The 17,485-nt window shown below is 40.6% G+C and overlaps 1 protein-coding gene across 2 annotated transcripts in view; it reads left to right on the top strand.

The window, feature by feature from the left end:
- Positions 1–17,485, top strand: part of LARS2 (leucyl-tRNA synthetase 2, mitochondrial) — a 144,376-nt gene that overhangs the window by 3,198 nt on the left and 123,693 nt on the right. For both annotated transcript variants that reach the window (XM_059728766.1, XM_006261950.4), the window contains exons 2-3: positions 1,146–1,401; positions 3,991–4,119. In XM_059728766.1, the coding sequence (XP_059584749.1) occupies positions 1,168–1,401; positions 3,991–4,119 (363 nt within the window). In that variant the 5' untranslated portion in view covers positions 1,146–1,167. The remainder of the gene's footprint in view (positions 1–1,145; positions 1,402–3,990; positions 4,120–17,485) is intronic.

A 17,485-nucleotide genomic window follows, 5' to 3' on the forward strand; every position in this document is an offset into this window, starting at 1 on the left:
GATGACAGGCTGAGAGCCCTGGGGCTCTTTAGCCTGGAAAAGCGCAGGCTCAGGGGTGATCTGATGGCCACCTACAAGTTTATCAGGGGTGATCACCAGTATCTAGGGGAACGTTTGTTCACCAGAGCGCCCCAAGGGATGACGAGGACGAATGGTCACAAACTACTACAAGATCGTTTCAGGCTGGACATAAGGAAGAATTTCTTTACTGTCCGAGCCCCCAAGGTCTGGAACAGCCTGCCGCCGGAGGTTGTTCAAGCGCCTTCATTGAACACCTTCAAGATGAAACTGGATGCTTATCTTGCTGGGATCCTATGACCCCAGCTGACGTCCTGCCCTTTGGGCGGGGGGCTGGGCTCGATGATCTTCCGAGGTCCCTTCCAGCCCTAATGTCTATGAAATCTATGAAATATCAGTAGGAATAATGGGATGACATTTGAAAAAAGGGGAACACCTAAAATGAATATTTATGAGTATTTATTTGGAAAAACTTCCTGGTAGTGAGAGGGGTTTTCAGATTTTTTCCTCCAAAAAGAAGCAGAAAAAGCTTCTACCACTAGCAAAATTACAATGCTGTATAGTCTGAGGGGGGATTATATTTTTCACATCTCTGGGTTCTGTGATAAGTAGGCCTCCAAAAGTGCATGAAGAACACTTTTCTAGCACTTGCCTGTTGCTCGATAAGAGAATTGGGCTCATTACTTTATTTTTTTGATTTGTTGAACTCCATGTCTTTTCAGCAACATCAATAACTTCATATGAGATTGTTTCCCAGTTCTCTCCTTCCTGTGCCCTCATCCAAAATCACTCTTAAAATATCAAGATCACCTCTTCCCCATTCTGTCATCTCAAGTGTGTGAAATATCAGTAAGTTAATGTTGACTTTAAGTTAAGTTTAGTAGAAACATTACATCTAGTAATCCAGTATTGCCATACTAGTTTCATGTTGGTCCCCTCTATCTAGAGTTGCAGCTAGTTATTAAAAAATGAAGTTGTTGACAATCTAGGCTTCTGGAGATAGAACAGAAGTATTATGTTGATCTTTAAACCACACCAAAACAATTAAACAAAATTGTCATGCAAGTTTCTGCTCTTGTTAGCACTGTTTTATAAATGACTACAATCTATATGTTTGTATTTTTCAGATTAGACATTGTACCTCAAAGAATGCAGCCTGTTTGGAAGAGATTTGGCATTTCTTCCTCATGTCTAAAAAAGCAGCTAAATGGATTCAGGGTTTTAATTAAATGGCAAAGGACACTTGCTCCAGGATGCATCAGATCTATTTACAGCGAAACAGGGAAGTGGGAAAACAGCTATAAACTGGAGACAAGAAAGAGAGTGGAAAAATGGTGGTTTCCAAGAATAAAGGAACAGTTCTGCAAAATTTCGGAAACAGATGTAAGCATTATGAGAAATTTGGAAAGCTTTTTTTTTTGTTTGTTTGTTGAGGTGAAGTATATTCTGAAAACGTGTTGAACACTTTAATATAGATTTTTTTTTTAAATGTTCCCCCTCAAATGTAATCTATTCATCAAAAGTATATTGGGCAATAGAGCATTTTTAACAGCTGTAATAAAATAATTCATGAAATAAAAACAGAATATAATAGACAAAGAGCAAATTAATTTCTGACTGTGTGGGTCCGAGGTAGTGTGTTTTAACAGATTTAAAAAATTGCCTTCAGTAAAACTAAAATATTTATTTTCAATACTGTTATAAAGTACCTGTGTATATGTGTTCATGTGTCATATACAAATATAAACCCAAAATGTTCCTGAGACCTGCTGTCCAGGAAGCGATAATAGAGCAAATAAGTCTCTCCCGAAAGAAACCCAGAATTAAATAAAATGGGTATCTTAAAATGATCACCAAGACTGTATGAAAATGATGTTGACAACACAGCTTTCCTAAAGATTTTTATTGACAATGAGACAGTTACGGAGAAAACGGGCAATAGGTTTGCTAATTCGCACAACTTCTTGATAAACAGTTACACTCTCATTTCATGTATCTAAATAAAGTTTGCTTTCAGATGGTGCATGTGCATCTTCTAATATATGCAGATTTCACTTGGGATTTTTGCCACTCCTAGGATTAATTCTATAAAGCAGTAAAAGTGACTGAGCATGAGGGATAACAGTGGACAATAAGTTATGTGGCTTGCAATTCCTGTTAGGGCAAAGAAAATGTGATTCATTCTGACAGGGATGCTTCTCAGTTTCAAAAAGAGGCCAATTAACTGGTGGAAAATTAGAGAAAAACAAGTAAAATAATTCCAGTGCCAGTAGAGTCTTTGAGGACTAAAAACTAGGGGCCAGTTCTATGTTATGACTGAGTGCAAAGTTGTTCCATCCAGAGGGGACATCTGTTGACTTTGGTGAGAGAGTGTTCAGGTACAGGGGTTCTTCCAGGGTTGGCATTAGGGTAGTGCAAAGCCTGCAGTTGCATGGGCATTGATCTGATCCAGCCTGGGATCACATTGCATTAACAGCTGTGAAAATGACAAGCCAGAGATTGATTTAATTGCTGCTAATTAGATTGGTGGACTAGTGAAGAGTAGAGACCCAGTACTGAACCTTTGCATGGAGTCCCCGGATGGTAAATCCTTCTCCAGGTTCTCCCATGTGATCAGCATATACAGATGACAAGGCCCATATCTTTCCAGCTCTTACATGCTTGAATTTACATACAAGGTCCATTCATTTTTTTGGGACTACTACTAGCATGTCTGTATGTAAGTGATAGTGAGATGAGACTTTCAAAAGGGAATGTGTTAATTGTATGCAATGGTTAGAAGGATGTAAACAATTTTTCTTTCTAGTGCTTAGGATGGTAGAAAGAAACAATTAAATGAAGTACAGTTTAGGCCAAAAAGAAGAAATATTTTCTCAAGTGTTATATCTGCTGTGCTGTGAAATAGTCTCCCAAAGGAAATGGTAGAAGCCCCATTGTTTGAGACTTCTTTTAAAACTCACCTGACCAAAGCATTGGAATATACTGTAAGAATCAATACTAGATAGTGAGGGGTTCTGGTTTAGTTCTGTAGTAAACCTAATCCTTTGTGTGGTTCTATGATTTAGAGAGATCTGAGTGGGCCCTTGATAATAGAGAATCATTTTTGGAATAAAGTATTTTGTAGGTCTGATAAGGTTGGTTTCCCTGTGAATGCTTACAAAATAACAAACACAAGTTGTTTGAGTTTGTAAACTTAGTTAGGAATCGGTGTTCTAAAAAGGCAGCTTGATCTGTTACAAATTCTGTTGTCCCACTAAGGGGATATGCTAAATCTGCACTTAGGGAAGCTTTTTTTCCTTGGAATTTTGCTACAATTGAAAGCTTCCCAAGAATAATGAGTGACTTAAAATATCTTCTCCATGCTGCAAAAAGTCGGGGAAACAATTTAAGTATGTAAATATGTGGCTCCCATGTCACTTTGGGTGTTTACCTTTTTCTCACTTATGTTCAGTCATAGAGCTATAACATTTCATTCTTCCTCCTTGCTTGCTTCTCTTGTTTTCCCCTTCTGAGTTGCATGATTTTGGTAGGAAATAGAATTTAGAAAAATTATTATAGAAATGAGAGAGGTGACTTGGATTCCAAGGAGAATAAAATAAAGATGAAAACTGTGCGTCAGGAAGCATTAATTTAAACACATACCTTTTTGGTATCTGATGACAGGCTGGAAAACATTATGAATATGCAAAACTCTCAGGGTTATTTTTAATAATATATTGTTCCATTCTTAGTGTTGCTGTAATATTTAATAAAATCTATTATTGAGATGCTAATTTCTCTCTAGTACCTTAATAAACATTCTTCTTCCCATTAGTTTTACTGTTTACTGGCAAACAAAAGAAGCTAAGCAAATAAAATTATTTCTAGAAGAGAAATTGTATGCAAGCTGTGTAGTTTTTAATGTATTAATTTGATATTACTTCATAATAAAATGCTAGCTGGCATGGGTTTGATTTTTGTTGTTCTTTCTAGAAATCAAAACCAAAGTTTTATGTGCTTTCCATGTTCCCCTATCCTTCCGGGAAGCTACACATGGGCCATGTCCGTGTCTATACCATCAGTGACACAATAGCACGGTTCCAGAAGATGAGAGGAATGCAGGTAAGGAAAGATCTGCAGTAGGATCATTCTACTGGTATCTTAATCTTTTTTTGATCTAGGTATGTGGTACCAAGTCAGTATTACTTGTGCACTGAGGATGACAGGCTGAGGGTCTGAACTGGGTTAAAACAGGCATTTCAGGCAGCTTTCATTGTAAGAAATGATGTTTGTACCACTAATGGTTGCAAGTAAACATGCAGATTTGGCCCACATGTAACCACTGCAGTGTTGCTGTTTGAGTTTGCACAGTCTGAAATAGCACTAATGAGAAGCAAAGATTATCCCAATCATATCAATAAGATATTAATCCTAGAAGGGCCTCTGCCAATACCATTTAAATAGAGTACTCTTGAGTGTGACAGGAAAAAAGTGGTTGCAGGTGCCACTTTTCATTGGGCTGTTGGAGCACCTGGCAGGAAGGGGAGTTACCACGTACCTTCTGGTACAGGAGCCAGGTGCCATTGCATACTTGGAAGGATCTCATAGCATCCTGCCTGAGAATCACTGGCTTAAAGTATAGGGTGTTCGGTATCATATGGGAGAGTGCAAATATACAAAATTGGTATAGAAGAATGCAATGTTTTGGAGTTCTAGCAAGATGGTCCTTGAGATTGTCCAGTGTGTCAGTGAATTATCCAGGAGCCTACCTTTCCAAATCCTTAAATACCTAAATAATGCAGCAAATGAACATGCCATGCTCTTAGAATGCACTCTTCCCTTTACAGAAGTGCATTGTGATTCCTTTAAAATTTCCAGAATAGTGAGTTGATCATTTTTTCCTTCTAAAACATAAATGTATATACACTTTAATGTCAATATACACTCGCTCTTTGGCTACTTGATCAATATTCAGCTGTTATTAAGAATGTTGATCCAACTGGTTTCTTGATAAGTATTTTGTTTCTTGCTCTATATTAAGACCTAGGGAAAAGTTATTTTAGTGTGTGATACAGTTCTCATTAACAAGATGTGGATTTAATTCCTGTTTAATAAGCCAAAAACATGCTTCCTCTGGTACCAGCTAAAATAGATTAAACAAAAATAAATTGTTAACCTTTAGGCTACCAGAGGTGTTAATTGCTTAATACAGAGAAGAAAACACCATGAGTAGAAATCTTTTGGGAACATGAAGAAATAATATCCTTGCTGTGATACCAAACGGCATCCTTTACAAAAGCAGGTCTTTATATTTCTAAGATTGCCTTATTTTCATTAACTGAGCTTTTTATTCTGTATGTAAAAAGATTGTGAGGTGTGGAAGAGTGTTTGCATTTCCTGCGTATGTATAAATAGGCATCCTGCTCGAACATCTATTTGTGACTAACAGTGGACAGTCAATGAATTCAACCTCCATGTACTGTAATAAAGAGATAGATGTCTCAACTGATTTTTTTGAGCTTATCAAACTCAGAACTACCCTATCCTGATTCTTATTTACTTGAAAAGAGAAGCTTTTTGAAGTTACTAGAATTGGTAATGCCTAAACTCATCAGAAACAATGTGTGTATATTTTTTTCCTCCCTTGATTTTTATCCTTTGGATCAATTTCTCAACCTCTCTGTTTTTTCCAGCAATTGTGCAACAGGTGTTCTAATCTTTTTGAAGGTTTGCTCTGTGGGATGATTTCAGTAGACAAGGCTATGACTTACTGTTGGGTTATCGTATATATGGAATTAGAAACACATGAGATGTTCTTCTGTGTTCAAGTGGACTTTACAAAATGGCTCTCCTGTATTTTTAGTATAGCAAAATGCATAACAGTATTTATGAATAAACAAGCCAAAGTATATCTTTTACTGCATGGATCAGCAAGACTGCTTTGTCTCTTGCACTGAAAAGGCAGCTTTGGGTCTTACAGGGCTGAAGATTCACTGAATTTGCAGAGTGAAATTTAACGTAGAAATTCATATTTATATTCAAGGCAAATTTACCTTTTAAAGATTTTTCTGAGTGTAAATTCAAAGTTAGATTAATGCCACTTATACTTGGTTATTTTCCTTAAGAAATAAAGGCAGTGGAAAGCAGAGCTTCTATCACTCTGTATGAAGATGTAGATCCTGGCTGCCAAATCAGGAGGTCTTACTAACTGACCCAAGGACATAAATAGGGTGAGTTTCCCTCTTAGGCAAGTGGAAATTGTGGGAACTGCCAGTGAGGTTTATAGCAAGAAATCTTAGAAATGGCCATTGAGAAGAAAGCTCAGGCTGAGATTTATGTTTGTTCTTTAATTTACCAGGAAAGCAGGACTCCAAAGAAAAAGGTTAATTTGGACATGTGTGTGCTGAGATAAGAGCAGGGTGGAAATGCTATTTGCTGACCTACAGGTGATAGCTGTATTGATTTAATTAAAGCAATCTAATTGATTTAGCTTGAATTGAACAGGGATTGACTCCATAATTAGATACGGCATTTAAATGAGGATGAGGGGCTACACAAAAGGATTACACATATTTAACTAAATTTGTATCTAAATCAGTTTATTTAACTAAAACAATATACTTTTCTCATGTAGGTGGTAGATTTCTATCTCAGACAAAGTTAAGTAGTTTATACACTTTGTAAAATAAGTGCATAACATACAGCCTGTCAGTTTTTCAAGCTCTAATGTTCTATATTTTGCATTCAAAGCACTAATATTTACTGAAATTTTACATCCCCATCAACAAGCATCAGAAAAGGACCTGGGGTTATAGTGGACCATAAGCTGAATATGAGCTAACAGTATGCCTATTGCAAAGAAGGCTAACAGCATACTGGGCTGCATTAGTAGGAGCATTGCCAGCAGATTAAGAGAAGTGATACTTTCCCTCTATTTAGCACTAGTGAGGCCACATCTGGAAGACTGTGTCCACTTTTGGGGCCTCCACTACAGAAAGGATGTGGACAAATTGGAGAGAGTCCAACGGAGGCCAACGAAAATGGTTAGGAGGCTGGGGCATATGATTTGAGAGGCTGAGGGAATTGTGGAGAAGAAAAGACTTAGGAGGCGTTTAATAACAGCCTTCAACTACCTGATTCCAAAGAGGATGCGTCTAACTGTTCTCAGTGGCGGCAGATAACAGAGAAAGGAGCAATGGGTGCTGACAGATGTGGGGGGAAAAAAACCCCAGCACTTCACTGGGAGAGGCATCACATCAGTTGACCCAACTCCCCAGCATCTTTATAGCTCAAGCTCTTCAGCCGGGCTTTCTGATGCTTGAATAGCTGATTCAATCAGCTATTAGATACAAGCACCAAAAAGTCCCGCTGAAGTGCAGGAGCTATACAGATGCTGGGTCTGCTAGGCTGAACTGATGCAATGCCTCTTCTGGGCATGTGCTGCAATTGGTACAGGGGCATGCCAAGCTGAAAGTAAAGCACTGTTTTGTTTTGGGGGGTTTTATTTTCTGTGTCTGTAAGCCACCATGGGTCTCAAGTCACAGCAAGGGAAGTTTAGGTTAGATATTATGAAAAAAAATCTCACTAGGAGGGTAGTAAAGCACTGGAACAGGTTACCCAGAGAGGTGGTGGAATCTCCATCCTTAATGGTGTTTAAGACTAGGCTGGACAAAGCCTTGGCTGGGATGGTATAGTTGGGGAAGTTCCTAGATCTCCTGAGGTCCCTTCCAATCTTAATTTTCTATGATTCTATGATTTTTATGGGGAATGTGGATCTGATGCTTTCTTTTTCCCTGCTGTTTTGAAACTTCATTTTATTATACAGCATTAGTGGCATAGGACCCTGAGCAGGCAGGCATTAGAGCAAGGGTGGGCAAAATGCAGCCCGGGGGTTGGATGCAGCCCGCCTGGCCATTCTATCCGGCCTGCGGGGCCCCCCCAAAATTAAGAAAATTAATATTTATCTGCCCTGGCTGCCTGTCATGCAGCCCTCGATGGCTTGCCAAAACGCAGTAAGTGGCCCTCTGCCGGAAATAATTGCCCGCCCCAATCATGCTCCAGTAATTTCTTGCTTTTTCCACATGGGAATATAATTCTGCATGAATCTATAGCCAGTTTTTAACATACTGCTTAACATTGTAATAACAAGGTGTTGCTGTATTTTTGATTGACTATTTTGTACTATGTAGGGATAAATTTATCAGAGCTGCATAGGTATGGGGTCAAATCTTCAGCACATGCATATTAGCATGTTCCCATTGAAATCTGCTCTGTACCATGTGAAGAGCTCATCCTTGATGCAGTGAGAACAGTTCCACAATCCACAGAAGTTTTAAGGGACAGTGTGTAAAACTAGAGTTATTTTGTGCATTTGGCTTAGGTTGCTTCTGATGTAACATATTTGTCATAGAACAAATGGTTTACATTAGAAAATAAAATTTGAAGGCAAAATTGTAAAATAAAAAGTTTAACCCATACAGACTGCTTAGTACAAACACCGTGAGCACTGATTTAAAAATGTATATACAATATACATCATAATTGTCACGGCGCACCTCGCTGCCCCGCTCCTAGAGAGGGGAAAACTGCCAGAGGAAAAGCTCTGGCAGTGCATAGGGAGCCCTAGTGGTGATTAGGGAGTACAGCTGTGGGTTGCCGGGGCAACTAATCGGAGTCAGCTGCCTGTAGGGGGCAGGGCCTGGCTCATATAAAGCCAAAAGTCAAGGCCAGGCTGGCAGTTCCCTGCCAGCAGCCGGAGAGGCAGGAGCTCCCTCAGTCGAGTTATGGGTAGAAGCCTGATTGCAAGTATAGCTCACGATAGCTCTGGAGGCTTGAGCCCTGATGCTAAGTTATAGCCAGGCAGCTTATAGTTATGTTATAGCCTAGAGGTTTGTGTTTTGCGTTTGCGTTGTTGCTATTACACCGGTGGTTTGGGTGAGGCTATAGGGGTTGGAGGAGGCCTCATAGGGACCCCAGAGGGGTGGGGGCCCTAGCGCCAGTGAGGGCGCAGTATTCATAGGGGGGCTCACAGGAGCGTGAGGACCCCGACGCCAGTAAGGGCGTAACTTGCGGGGTGTGTAGACCCCAGCCCGGAGAGGGGCATTTAAAGAGCCCAGTGTGGGCACAACAAGTCCCAGAGAGAGGGGCGATTTTATTAGGGAGCCCAGCGTGGGCACAGTGAGCCCCAAAGAGGGTGTGGCACTATTAAGAAGCCCAAGGCGGGCACAACGAGCCCGAGAGGGGCAATATGTGAGGAGCCCAGGAGGGGCATGACAAACCTGGTAACCGGCTAGCGCTGCAGAAAACCCAAGAGAAGGGCAGGGTTCTGCGGTGGACCCCAGGAAAAGGGGTTAGCAGCACGGTGCGCCCAAGAGAAGGGCAGGGTGCTGCAGTGGTCCCCAGGGAAAGGGGATAGCCCCACAGCGTCCCGGAAAAAGGGGAAGCAGCGCAGTGGGCCTGAAAGACCGGAGGCTCGATATAGAATCCCAAAGTGAACAAGGGTCCCTGAGTGGGACGACATTTTTAGGGGAGGCCCCAGAGAAGGGGGCAGCATTTTAGGAAGCCCAAGGTGGGCACAGCGAGCCCCGAAGAGGGGAGCACCTTATGAGAGAAGGCCCCAGAGAAGGGGGCATTGTACGTATAGCAAGACACACCAACGTCTATCACATCAGCGAGGCTTGGGGCGTGGTATTAGGGGTGGTAGGAGCCACGCGTAGCCCATAAGGCTAGGGTGCCCCAAGGCACCCATGGGTTCAGGATAAGACCCACGAGGGTTCCAGGAGTTTACGTGCCCAAGGAGACGCAAGGCAGCCTCCCTATTATATTTACCAGCAAGACGTGGCGGGCGAGAATAGAGGGTGCCCTTGGGCCGAATTGGCACGGAGAGAGGGCCTTAAGGAGATCACGGCCCTCCTTTAGGACCCCGCTGTGACAATAATTATATGTAATAATTTATATGTACCTTTCTTGAAATTTCCCAGCTTCAAGTACAGTAGTTAAATAAAACTTTAGATATGTATATATTTAAAAATATTATGAAAATTATTTAAGACTATGTTAAAGTTGATTTATATATTTTAATTTTCACTTGCTAAATAAACCAACCCTAAACTAGAAGAGATATTATTAAGTTACTACAGCTAACTACCCCTCTCTATTTTATTGTCTGTTCCACCTGAAATTTCACACATACTTCTGTAGCTTCAAGGGGGGAAACTTTATGAAAACCTGTTATATTTTCTTTTGTTGTACCGTTTTAAAAATTTACCTTTTTAAATTTTGATGGTGTTATGCGTTCTTTACAAATTTTAGAAATATTTCTAATGCTTTTTCTATTATAGAAAAAAAATCATTTATACCATGATGTCATTAATAAATTTCTTTATAGGGGGACTATTTGTGTCCTTCCAGAGTCTTAGAATAAGTCCCATAGCAATCAGTAAACACAGAGAGATCCAGCTCAGCTGTGCCCATGGTGGCATTTTAATAGTTATAGATAGAAATTGATACCACAAGTGAGATTGTTCATTTTTTAGAGGAAAGTTGGCAATGATAGGATGATGATAATATGAAAGTAGTCATGATTGTTTAGGTTGGAAGTGACATAATCCAGTTTCCTGTATTGTACATGTATTTTTAAATTTATACTTTAGTAGTTCCTAATAGATGGATTTCTAGACTTAGAGGCTAGAACCACAATACATTCACAATTGTGTAAACAGGGAGAAGACAACTGATGTACAGCCCCATACCAGAGTAACTTACCATATTTTCTCATGTACAACATGCTCAAGAATATAATACACACATTACTCCTAGGAAAGCAGAATAAAGAAAAAACAAGATTTTTCCAGAATTATAGCTGCATAGAGTAGGGACAGAGTCTAATCTTCAGCTGATTCACCCTCCTCTTCCTGCTTAACTAAATCTGAAGCCCTAGCTGCTGCTGAAGATTTGCCTTCAGAGGTGAATCTATCATTCTGAAAAGAGCTAAAGAGTCTCCAGGCTTGTAAAATAGGAGGAGAGAAACCAGGAGCAGCTCCCAGACAGCAAAATTGTCCTAAGAAAGGTTAGCTTGATTATTGGAACATCAAGATTATTAGATTAGCAAAAAGGAGGGACAATTGTTCTTCACTCCACAGCTGTTAACAGTGAGCTGTTAACTCATTCTCTTTGGTGCTTGAATAGTAATGTCACAGCTGCTGCACTGTACAGCAGGAATCAAAGCACTGTGCTTCTATCCAAAATCAGCTTTCCCACTACATACACGCACACCGATTTTGGGGTGGCTGATTTTGGGGAGAAAGGTGTGTGTTGTATGTGAGAAAATATGGTATTCAAATCTTGTGTTGAATTACGCTGTGGGGGTGTGTGGAAACAGGGATAAAATAATACTGGTGTTGGTATTATCTGTCTTCATCTATTGAGGGTTGCTTCTTTGCGGAAGCAAGCAGGCTGTTGTTTGTTTCCTCATTGACTAGAAGTGAGGTGCTATAGCATTACATGCTGTAGGGCTGTCCAAGTGGCACCTCTGGGCCACTTGTGGTCTCTGGGGCCACCCCCCATTTGCTTTTTGAAGCTATGGCCAGTACCCCATTCTTCCTCCAGCTTCTACTCCCTGCTCCTTCCCTTGGAGTGGGGGCAGAGCAGTGCAGTTTTGGGGGTTGAAGGAGCCCATGGCTGGAGAGCTCAGAAGGATCCATTGACCCTATTTAGTGTCCATGCTGGTGTAGTGCAGTGGGAGTCATCCGCTGTCTGTAGGAGCAAAGAACAGGCAAGGGTGGTGAAGGGTGTAAAGTGTGGGGTGGGGTGGGGCATACAACTCATCTGCACATGCAGGGCACCTCTGTAACATGGCATGTCTGTGGTGCAGCAGGAGGGGCTCACATGGCATGTTGGGGTCCCATGTGCTGTGGTAGGAGAGTTTGCACAGTTTATCTGGGAGGCTTACATGGCACATTGCGGGGGGTTTATGTGGCACAGTGGGTACTGTCGTGGCCCATGCAGCATGATGGGGGTCTATAGAGGAAGATAGCTATCACAGTGTGCTGGGAGCCCTGTGCAACATAGCAGAGTGGGGGGCTTGCAGGGTATTTTGGGAGGCCTATGCATTGTGGTAGGGGTGGGGCTTGCATGATGCAGTATACTGCTCATGTAGTGTGTTACTGGGAGTCCTGTGGCCCTTGCCTCTCAAAAGTTGGGCAGCACTGACTTACTGCAAGCAGCTACCCTTGGAATAGCTGCTTGTCTGTCCACTCCGGATCCTTCTGTCATTCCCATTGCTGTACCAACTCTTGCAAATTACCTCAAAATGAATATGTTGCATGCCCAGGCTGTAAATTTAGTTATTTCTACTGACAGGGCATCCCAGAGCAACTTTAACTGTATTCTTTTTATGTCCTTAATTACACCATAGCTTTCCCTTTTTTAACTGCATTTCTTGTCATTCATTATTTCCTTTATTACAGTGAATTCTGGTTATGCAGCATGTGTGCACAGTTGATGAGACAGGATGGGGGGAGAGATGCGTAAAACACACGCATGACCATGGCATGTTATATCATGGAACTTTAATTCTAAACTTCATTAGCTGCTGTCTAGCTTCTCCTGAGAAAATGTTGTCCATTTTGGTGAATGATTTCAGTTTTCGACTAAGGGGAGAGAACCATGTGGATTTCATGTGAATCAAGCCAAATTTGAATTCATATTTTCAGAGTTGGATACCTAAGGCACTAGATAATTAGCTGACTGCCTCTCATACTTGAAAAAGCAGAGGGAAGAAAACACTATATGAAATACAATTAAATTTGATAACATAAAAGATTAAAGAGGTGAGAGACCTTATTGTTTTCTAAGCAGTTTTGATAGAGTGCGGACATAGAATAATTTTCATCTTTTATTCCTTCTGAGAACAAGAATAGAAATAAATGAGAGCATTACATAACTAGAGTTATTATGTTTTGATAGAAGTCTGTGTGGGTTGATTTTTTTTTTTAAATTTAGGCAGTACATTATCAGAATGTTAATAGGCAACATTCTGTTGCAGGGAATTATTGGAAGAATGCTGCTGTCTAGATCCTGCAAACTAGTCAAATATTCATAATGTTAATCAGTTACTAGTTGTGCTTTCCGTGCTTGATTTTTAGCTGTTACATAACAGTTCTTTTAGCAGATAAACTTAAAAGGCTTTTTGGAAATGTGTTCAGATGGAGATCTTTGCTTTAAAAATGTCGATCTTTCGCTACCCTGTAGCTGTGGAGGGATGTTGTTTTTGTCATGATAGGAAAAACTAGTGACATCTCAAATTCTCTGTCCCTTAAACAAGACTTTACTTTGGTCTCAGGTTGTCTTCTCTTTTCATACCCCATTGAAATAAATACAGTTAACTGATGTGGAAAGTGTATTATATGTATGTATTTATAGGCATTTCCTTGGCACTCATTTTGTAGTTTTGAAGGATTTTAAGAAACTTCAGTCTTCAGAATGAAAAGAAACAAACCATGAAAAAGACTTTTTTGCAAAAAAAAAAAAATATCTTGTTGGTCTAATAAAAGATATAATCTTTACTATGAGTTCTGATTGCTTAAACCGTGAAAAAGGTGTTTCAGTTCTCTGACTACATGACTTCAGATATACAAAAAATAAAAATGGGAAAGTAGTGTTTCTGTTTCTTTCAGCATTTAAGTAAAGTTCTTTCAATCTCATTACATGCTTTTCTAGCCATATTGATAGAGACATAGTACTGAGTGTTATCATATTGACAGCTTTGTATGTAAACAGTGTTATGTCTTACCTAGCAGCATCACATCAGTGGAGTTGGGTGTCTAATGAGACTTAGAAGTTAGGATACTGGACATCTGGAGACCATTTGGGAGAAAGAATTGAGATCTCTTAGAGGAATCTCTGAGAGGAGTGGCACTTTAAACCTTCCTCTACTAGGTTCCAGAAGGCAGCATTTGTAGTATCAATCGAGGCACGGCAGCGGCGGCGGTAAGTGGGGAGCTCCTGCCCTGAAACTAATACAGTTTCTATGCCATGACCTAATGTGAATGTGAATTAAGACATTGGTAAAAGACCAAATTAAGATGTGTGTATATGATGGGTTTGTTAGAACAAAGACATATGCTGACAGGATAAGAACATGAACAGTATGATTCTCATAGAGAAACCAGTCAATGGTACCCAGAAATGAAGAGTTATCAGTAGAAATAGCATAAAAGGGGAGCAACAAGGAAGTTGGGTGTGTGTCATCATCCAACAATTTGGACTGAAAAACAGCCATTACCTACAACCGACCACCCTCTGCTTTCAGGAACTGATTGGCCATGGAGGATGGAAGGTCTGGGCAGCCTCCACTCCTCCAAAAAAAAATTGCCCTGGCATATGCATCGGAGGTCTGGGTGGCCCTCATGCATACACCATGATCCAGGAAGATTGATGGTTGCCACCACCTCAGAACTCACTTCATTTCCTCCTTTCTAAATGTTCTTTATACTAGCTTCTCTCACCTTCAGATTCAGGGATGTTGGGTATCTGGAGACTTAGGTTGTAGCTACATTCATTTTCCTCTGCTGCTAGCAGTTTGGTGGCAGACAGTAGCCACTACCACCAAACCACCACGGGGTGCACACCCATGCAGTTCTGCTAGCTCTGTAAGGCTCCAGTCAGCATGAGAGTGCCATGAGAGTACAAATACACTCTGGAAAGGCTTCAGCTGATTAATAGACCAAAGTAATTGGTTGATGCTGTGGAAAGGTCTACACTTGCCTTAAGCCAGCTGCAGGGCAATGGCAGAAGGACTATTTCACTCAGCAAAGGTGGTGTAACTCCAGTGGCAGCATGGAGGATTTTGCTGTCACAAGGAGGCTTTGAGTGTGACTATGTGTGACGTCTTGCTGTCAAAACTGGAGTTCTTCTGGCAGTATTTTTTATTGCAGCTGAAATCTTGCTGCAAAGAACTTGAGTGAGGAGAAAAGTCCATTATTAGTTTTCTTTTTACCTTTCGGCTAAGAGAATAAAGATCCCGTGCCTTGAAAAGCCTTATTGAGAAGGGGCTCCTTGGTGAGTGATTTCTCCTATTGAGTATTAGTGATCAACTTTATAACCAAGTGAACTTGTGTTATGGAAAGTCAAGACAAAATATAAGAAAGTGATTTATTTCTTGCTTTTCAATTGCTCATCTGTAATTCTGGGGAAAATAATGTTTTTCTCATAGCTGGGGACTATGACTCAGGCACTAAGCAACTGGTGGGAGTACCCATATGTCTTCTCAAATGCCTGGTTCCTATTTTTTCTTCTTTTTTTGCTTTTTAACTATCCTTGTATTATCTAAATGTATAGCCCCTTCTGACATCCAGGTTGATTTTTTTTAAATATATATATATACACACTTCCTTCTGCTTTGCACTAATCTGTCTGATTTCTGCCTGTATTTCAGTACTTTGGGAATTGTACTCAGCCAAGTTGGTGTCTTTTTGTGTACTTTGTGTTAACAGAACACACTTTGAGGGCTCCTCTGCACATGCAGGTAAAGGCACAGCTGGGGTCTAATGCATGATCTACACAATTGCACCTCCTGTTATGCCATACTCGCAGCCTGGAGGCATGACTGAGATCACACATTAGGTCCCATCATACCTTATTGCTGGGGCAGGGGGAGCTGATTCCAGGCTCCTTCTGCACTGGCGAGAAGTAAGTTCCCGCAGCAGGGAACCCCCTCAGCTGGGAGATCAGAGCAGCTGCAGTTTCCCAGTCTCTAGGGTGCATGAGACCCTTGGGGCTGGGAGATCGCAGCTGCACTTATGGCTGCTGGGACCCAGCTTAGTCCCAGCACTGGGAGGTGCGTTGCTGGGACCCAGCATCCACAGCTGCGGGACTGAGTCCCAGCAGTTGCAGGGTGCTGCCGTGACTAACATTGGCAGCTTCTGGGGCTCCCAGCCACAGGGGAGACCCTGCTACACGTCAAATTAAAGCTTGATACCAACCAGCTATAAAGTCTAACTTTAAAGTTAACTTTTCAAGGTCTAACTTGGTAGTTGGTTGGAGATTTTTATGGCATGATACGTTCTTTGCACATGTAGCTGTTTCTCAAGGTAACTGTGGAATTAACCATACCTGTCCAATACCTGTAACATGTAGAGGGGGCCTGAGTACAATACTGAGTCCTGCGTGAGGACTGTTGCATCTTACCTATAGATTCATATCACATATTCTGGTCAGAAGGAACTGACCTATTACTTTTTAGATGATTGCATTTCACAACCCTTTCAAATCCATTCACAGCAGAGAAGTGAGAGAGATAATGAACTTGAAATAGTCTTCTCTAATATATTGTATGCACTACATTAGTCTCTATGGAAACTATACAAACAGATCTAACCTAGAGATTAATTTGGGGATATTTTCTTACTGGAACTTGAATTTACATTTTTCTTTAGTCCTTTAATTTTAAAATTGCCTATAGCATTTGTTAGCTCAAAACATGTATTTTTTGCTAATGGAAAGTAAATTGTAGTGGATTTACTCATTAAGAGAGATGCCAGTGGTTGGTGAGAAAAGTTATGTGAGCAGCTAACATTTTGGAGGGTGGTATATTAATTATATTAAATTGTTGCAAGGTAGACTTAATTAGAAAGGCACAGTGTGCATTGATTGCACATGTATTATTGAAATGGGGATTAGAGTTATGATGAGGCTGTTAAGTGAGGTATATAAAGATATGCTTCATACTACACCAAAGCACACCATCTGTGGGGCACTAGGAGAGAGGGGCACATGCAAGAATGGCATCTTACCTATTTTGGAAGTCTGTAGCCATCAGCAGATCTGAGCTTCAGTCTTTGCACTTGGGAGCATGAGTAGTGGTGCTGGGACCTGCCCTTTTCTGTCCTTGCACTGTTTGACCCTTACTACTCTCAGTAATGAGCCCAGAACAATTCTTCATATGCCATTTAATGTACATCCAATTGTGGTGTTATATGGATGTTGTAGGCCTGTTTCTAGCACACACTGGTATTGGTCTCTCTCTAAATAATTGCTGTATTTAGTAGCATATTTTTACTTGTGAGAAAAATAGTATATAAACATATTTGACAGCCACAATATTTTGGGGGTGAGCCAGACCATTCTTTTCATGTGGTAAAAAGTTTCTTGAAAATACATTGTGCTGCTGAATAGTTTTTATTTATTAAATCAGTTGTATAATAGTGGAAAAGATGTTATGCTACAATGAGTTAACTTTTGTAGTAGGCTTTTGTCTCCCAAGTAAAGCGCATCTTTTCAGCTTCTGTATATCTGGCATCTTTCTAAAATATGTTGAATATAAGTCTTCAGCTAAAATTCATACTTTCACAAAATTTAACTGAAAACTCCATTCAAGGTATTTGAAACCCTTTGTTTCCATCTTTTCACTTAAACCTAACGAAAAAATATAAACACTGTCATTTCAGATTTGGACTTGAGCCAGTGCTGTACAGCCAGTTTAGTTATG

The sequence above is a fragment of the Alligator mississippiensis genome, chromosome 5 (genome assembly GCF_030867095.1).
Source record: "Alligator mississippiensis isolate rAllMis1 chromosome 5, rAllMis1, whole genome shotgun sequence".
NCBI lineage: Eukaryota > Metazoa > Chordata > Crocodylia > Alligatoridae > Alligator > Alligator mississippiensis.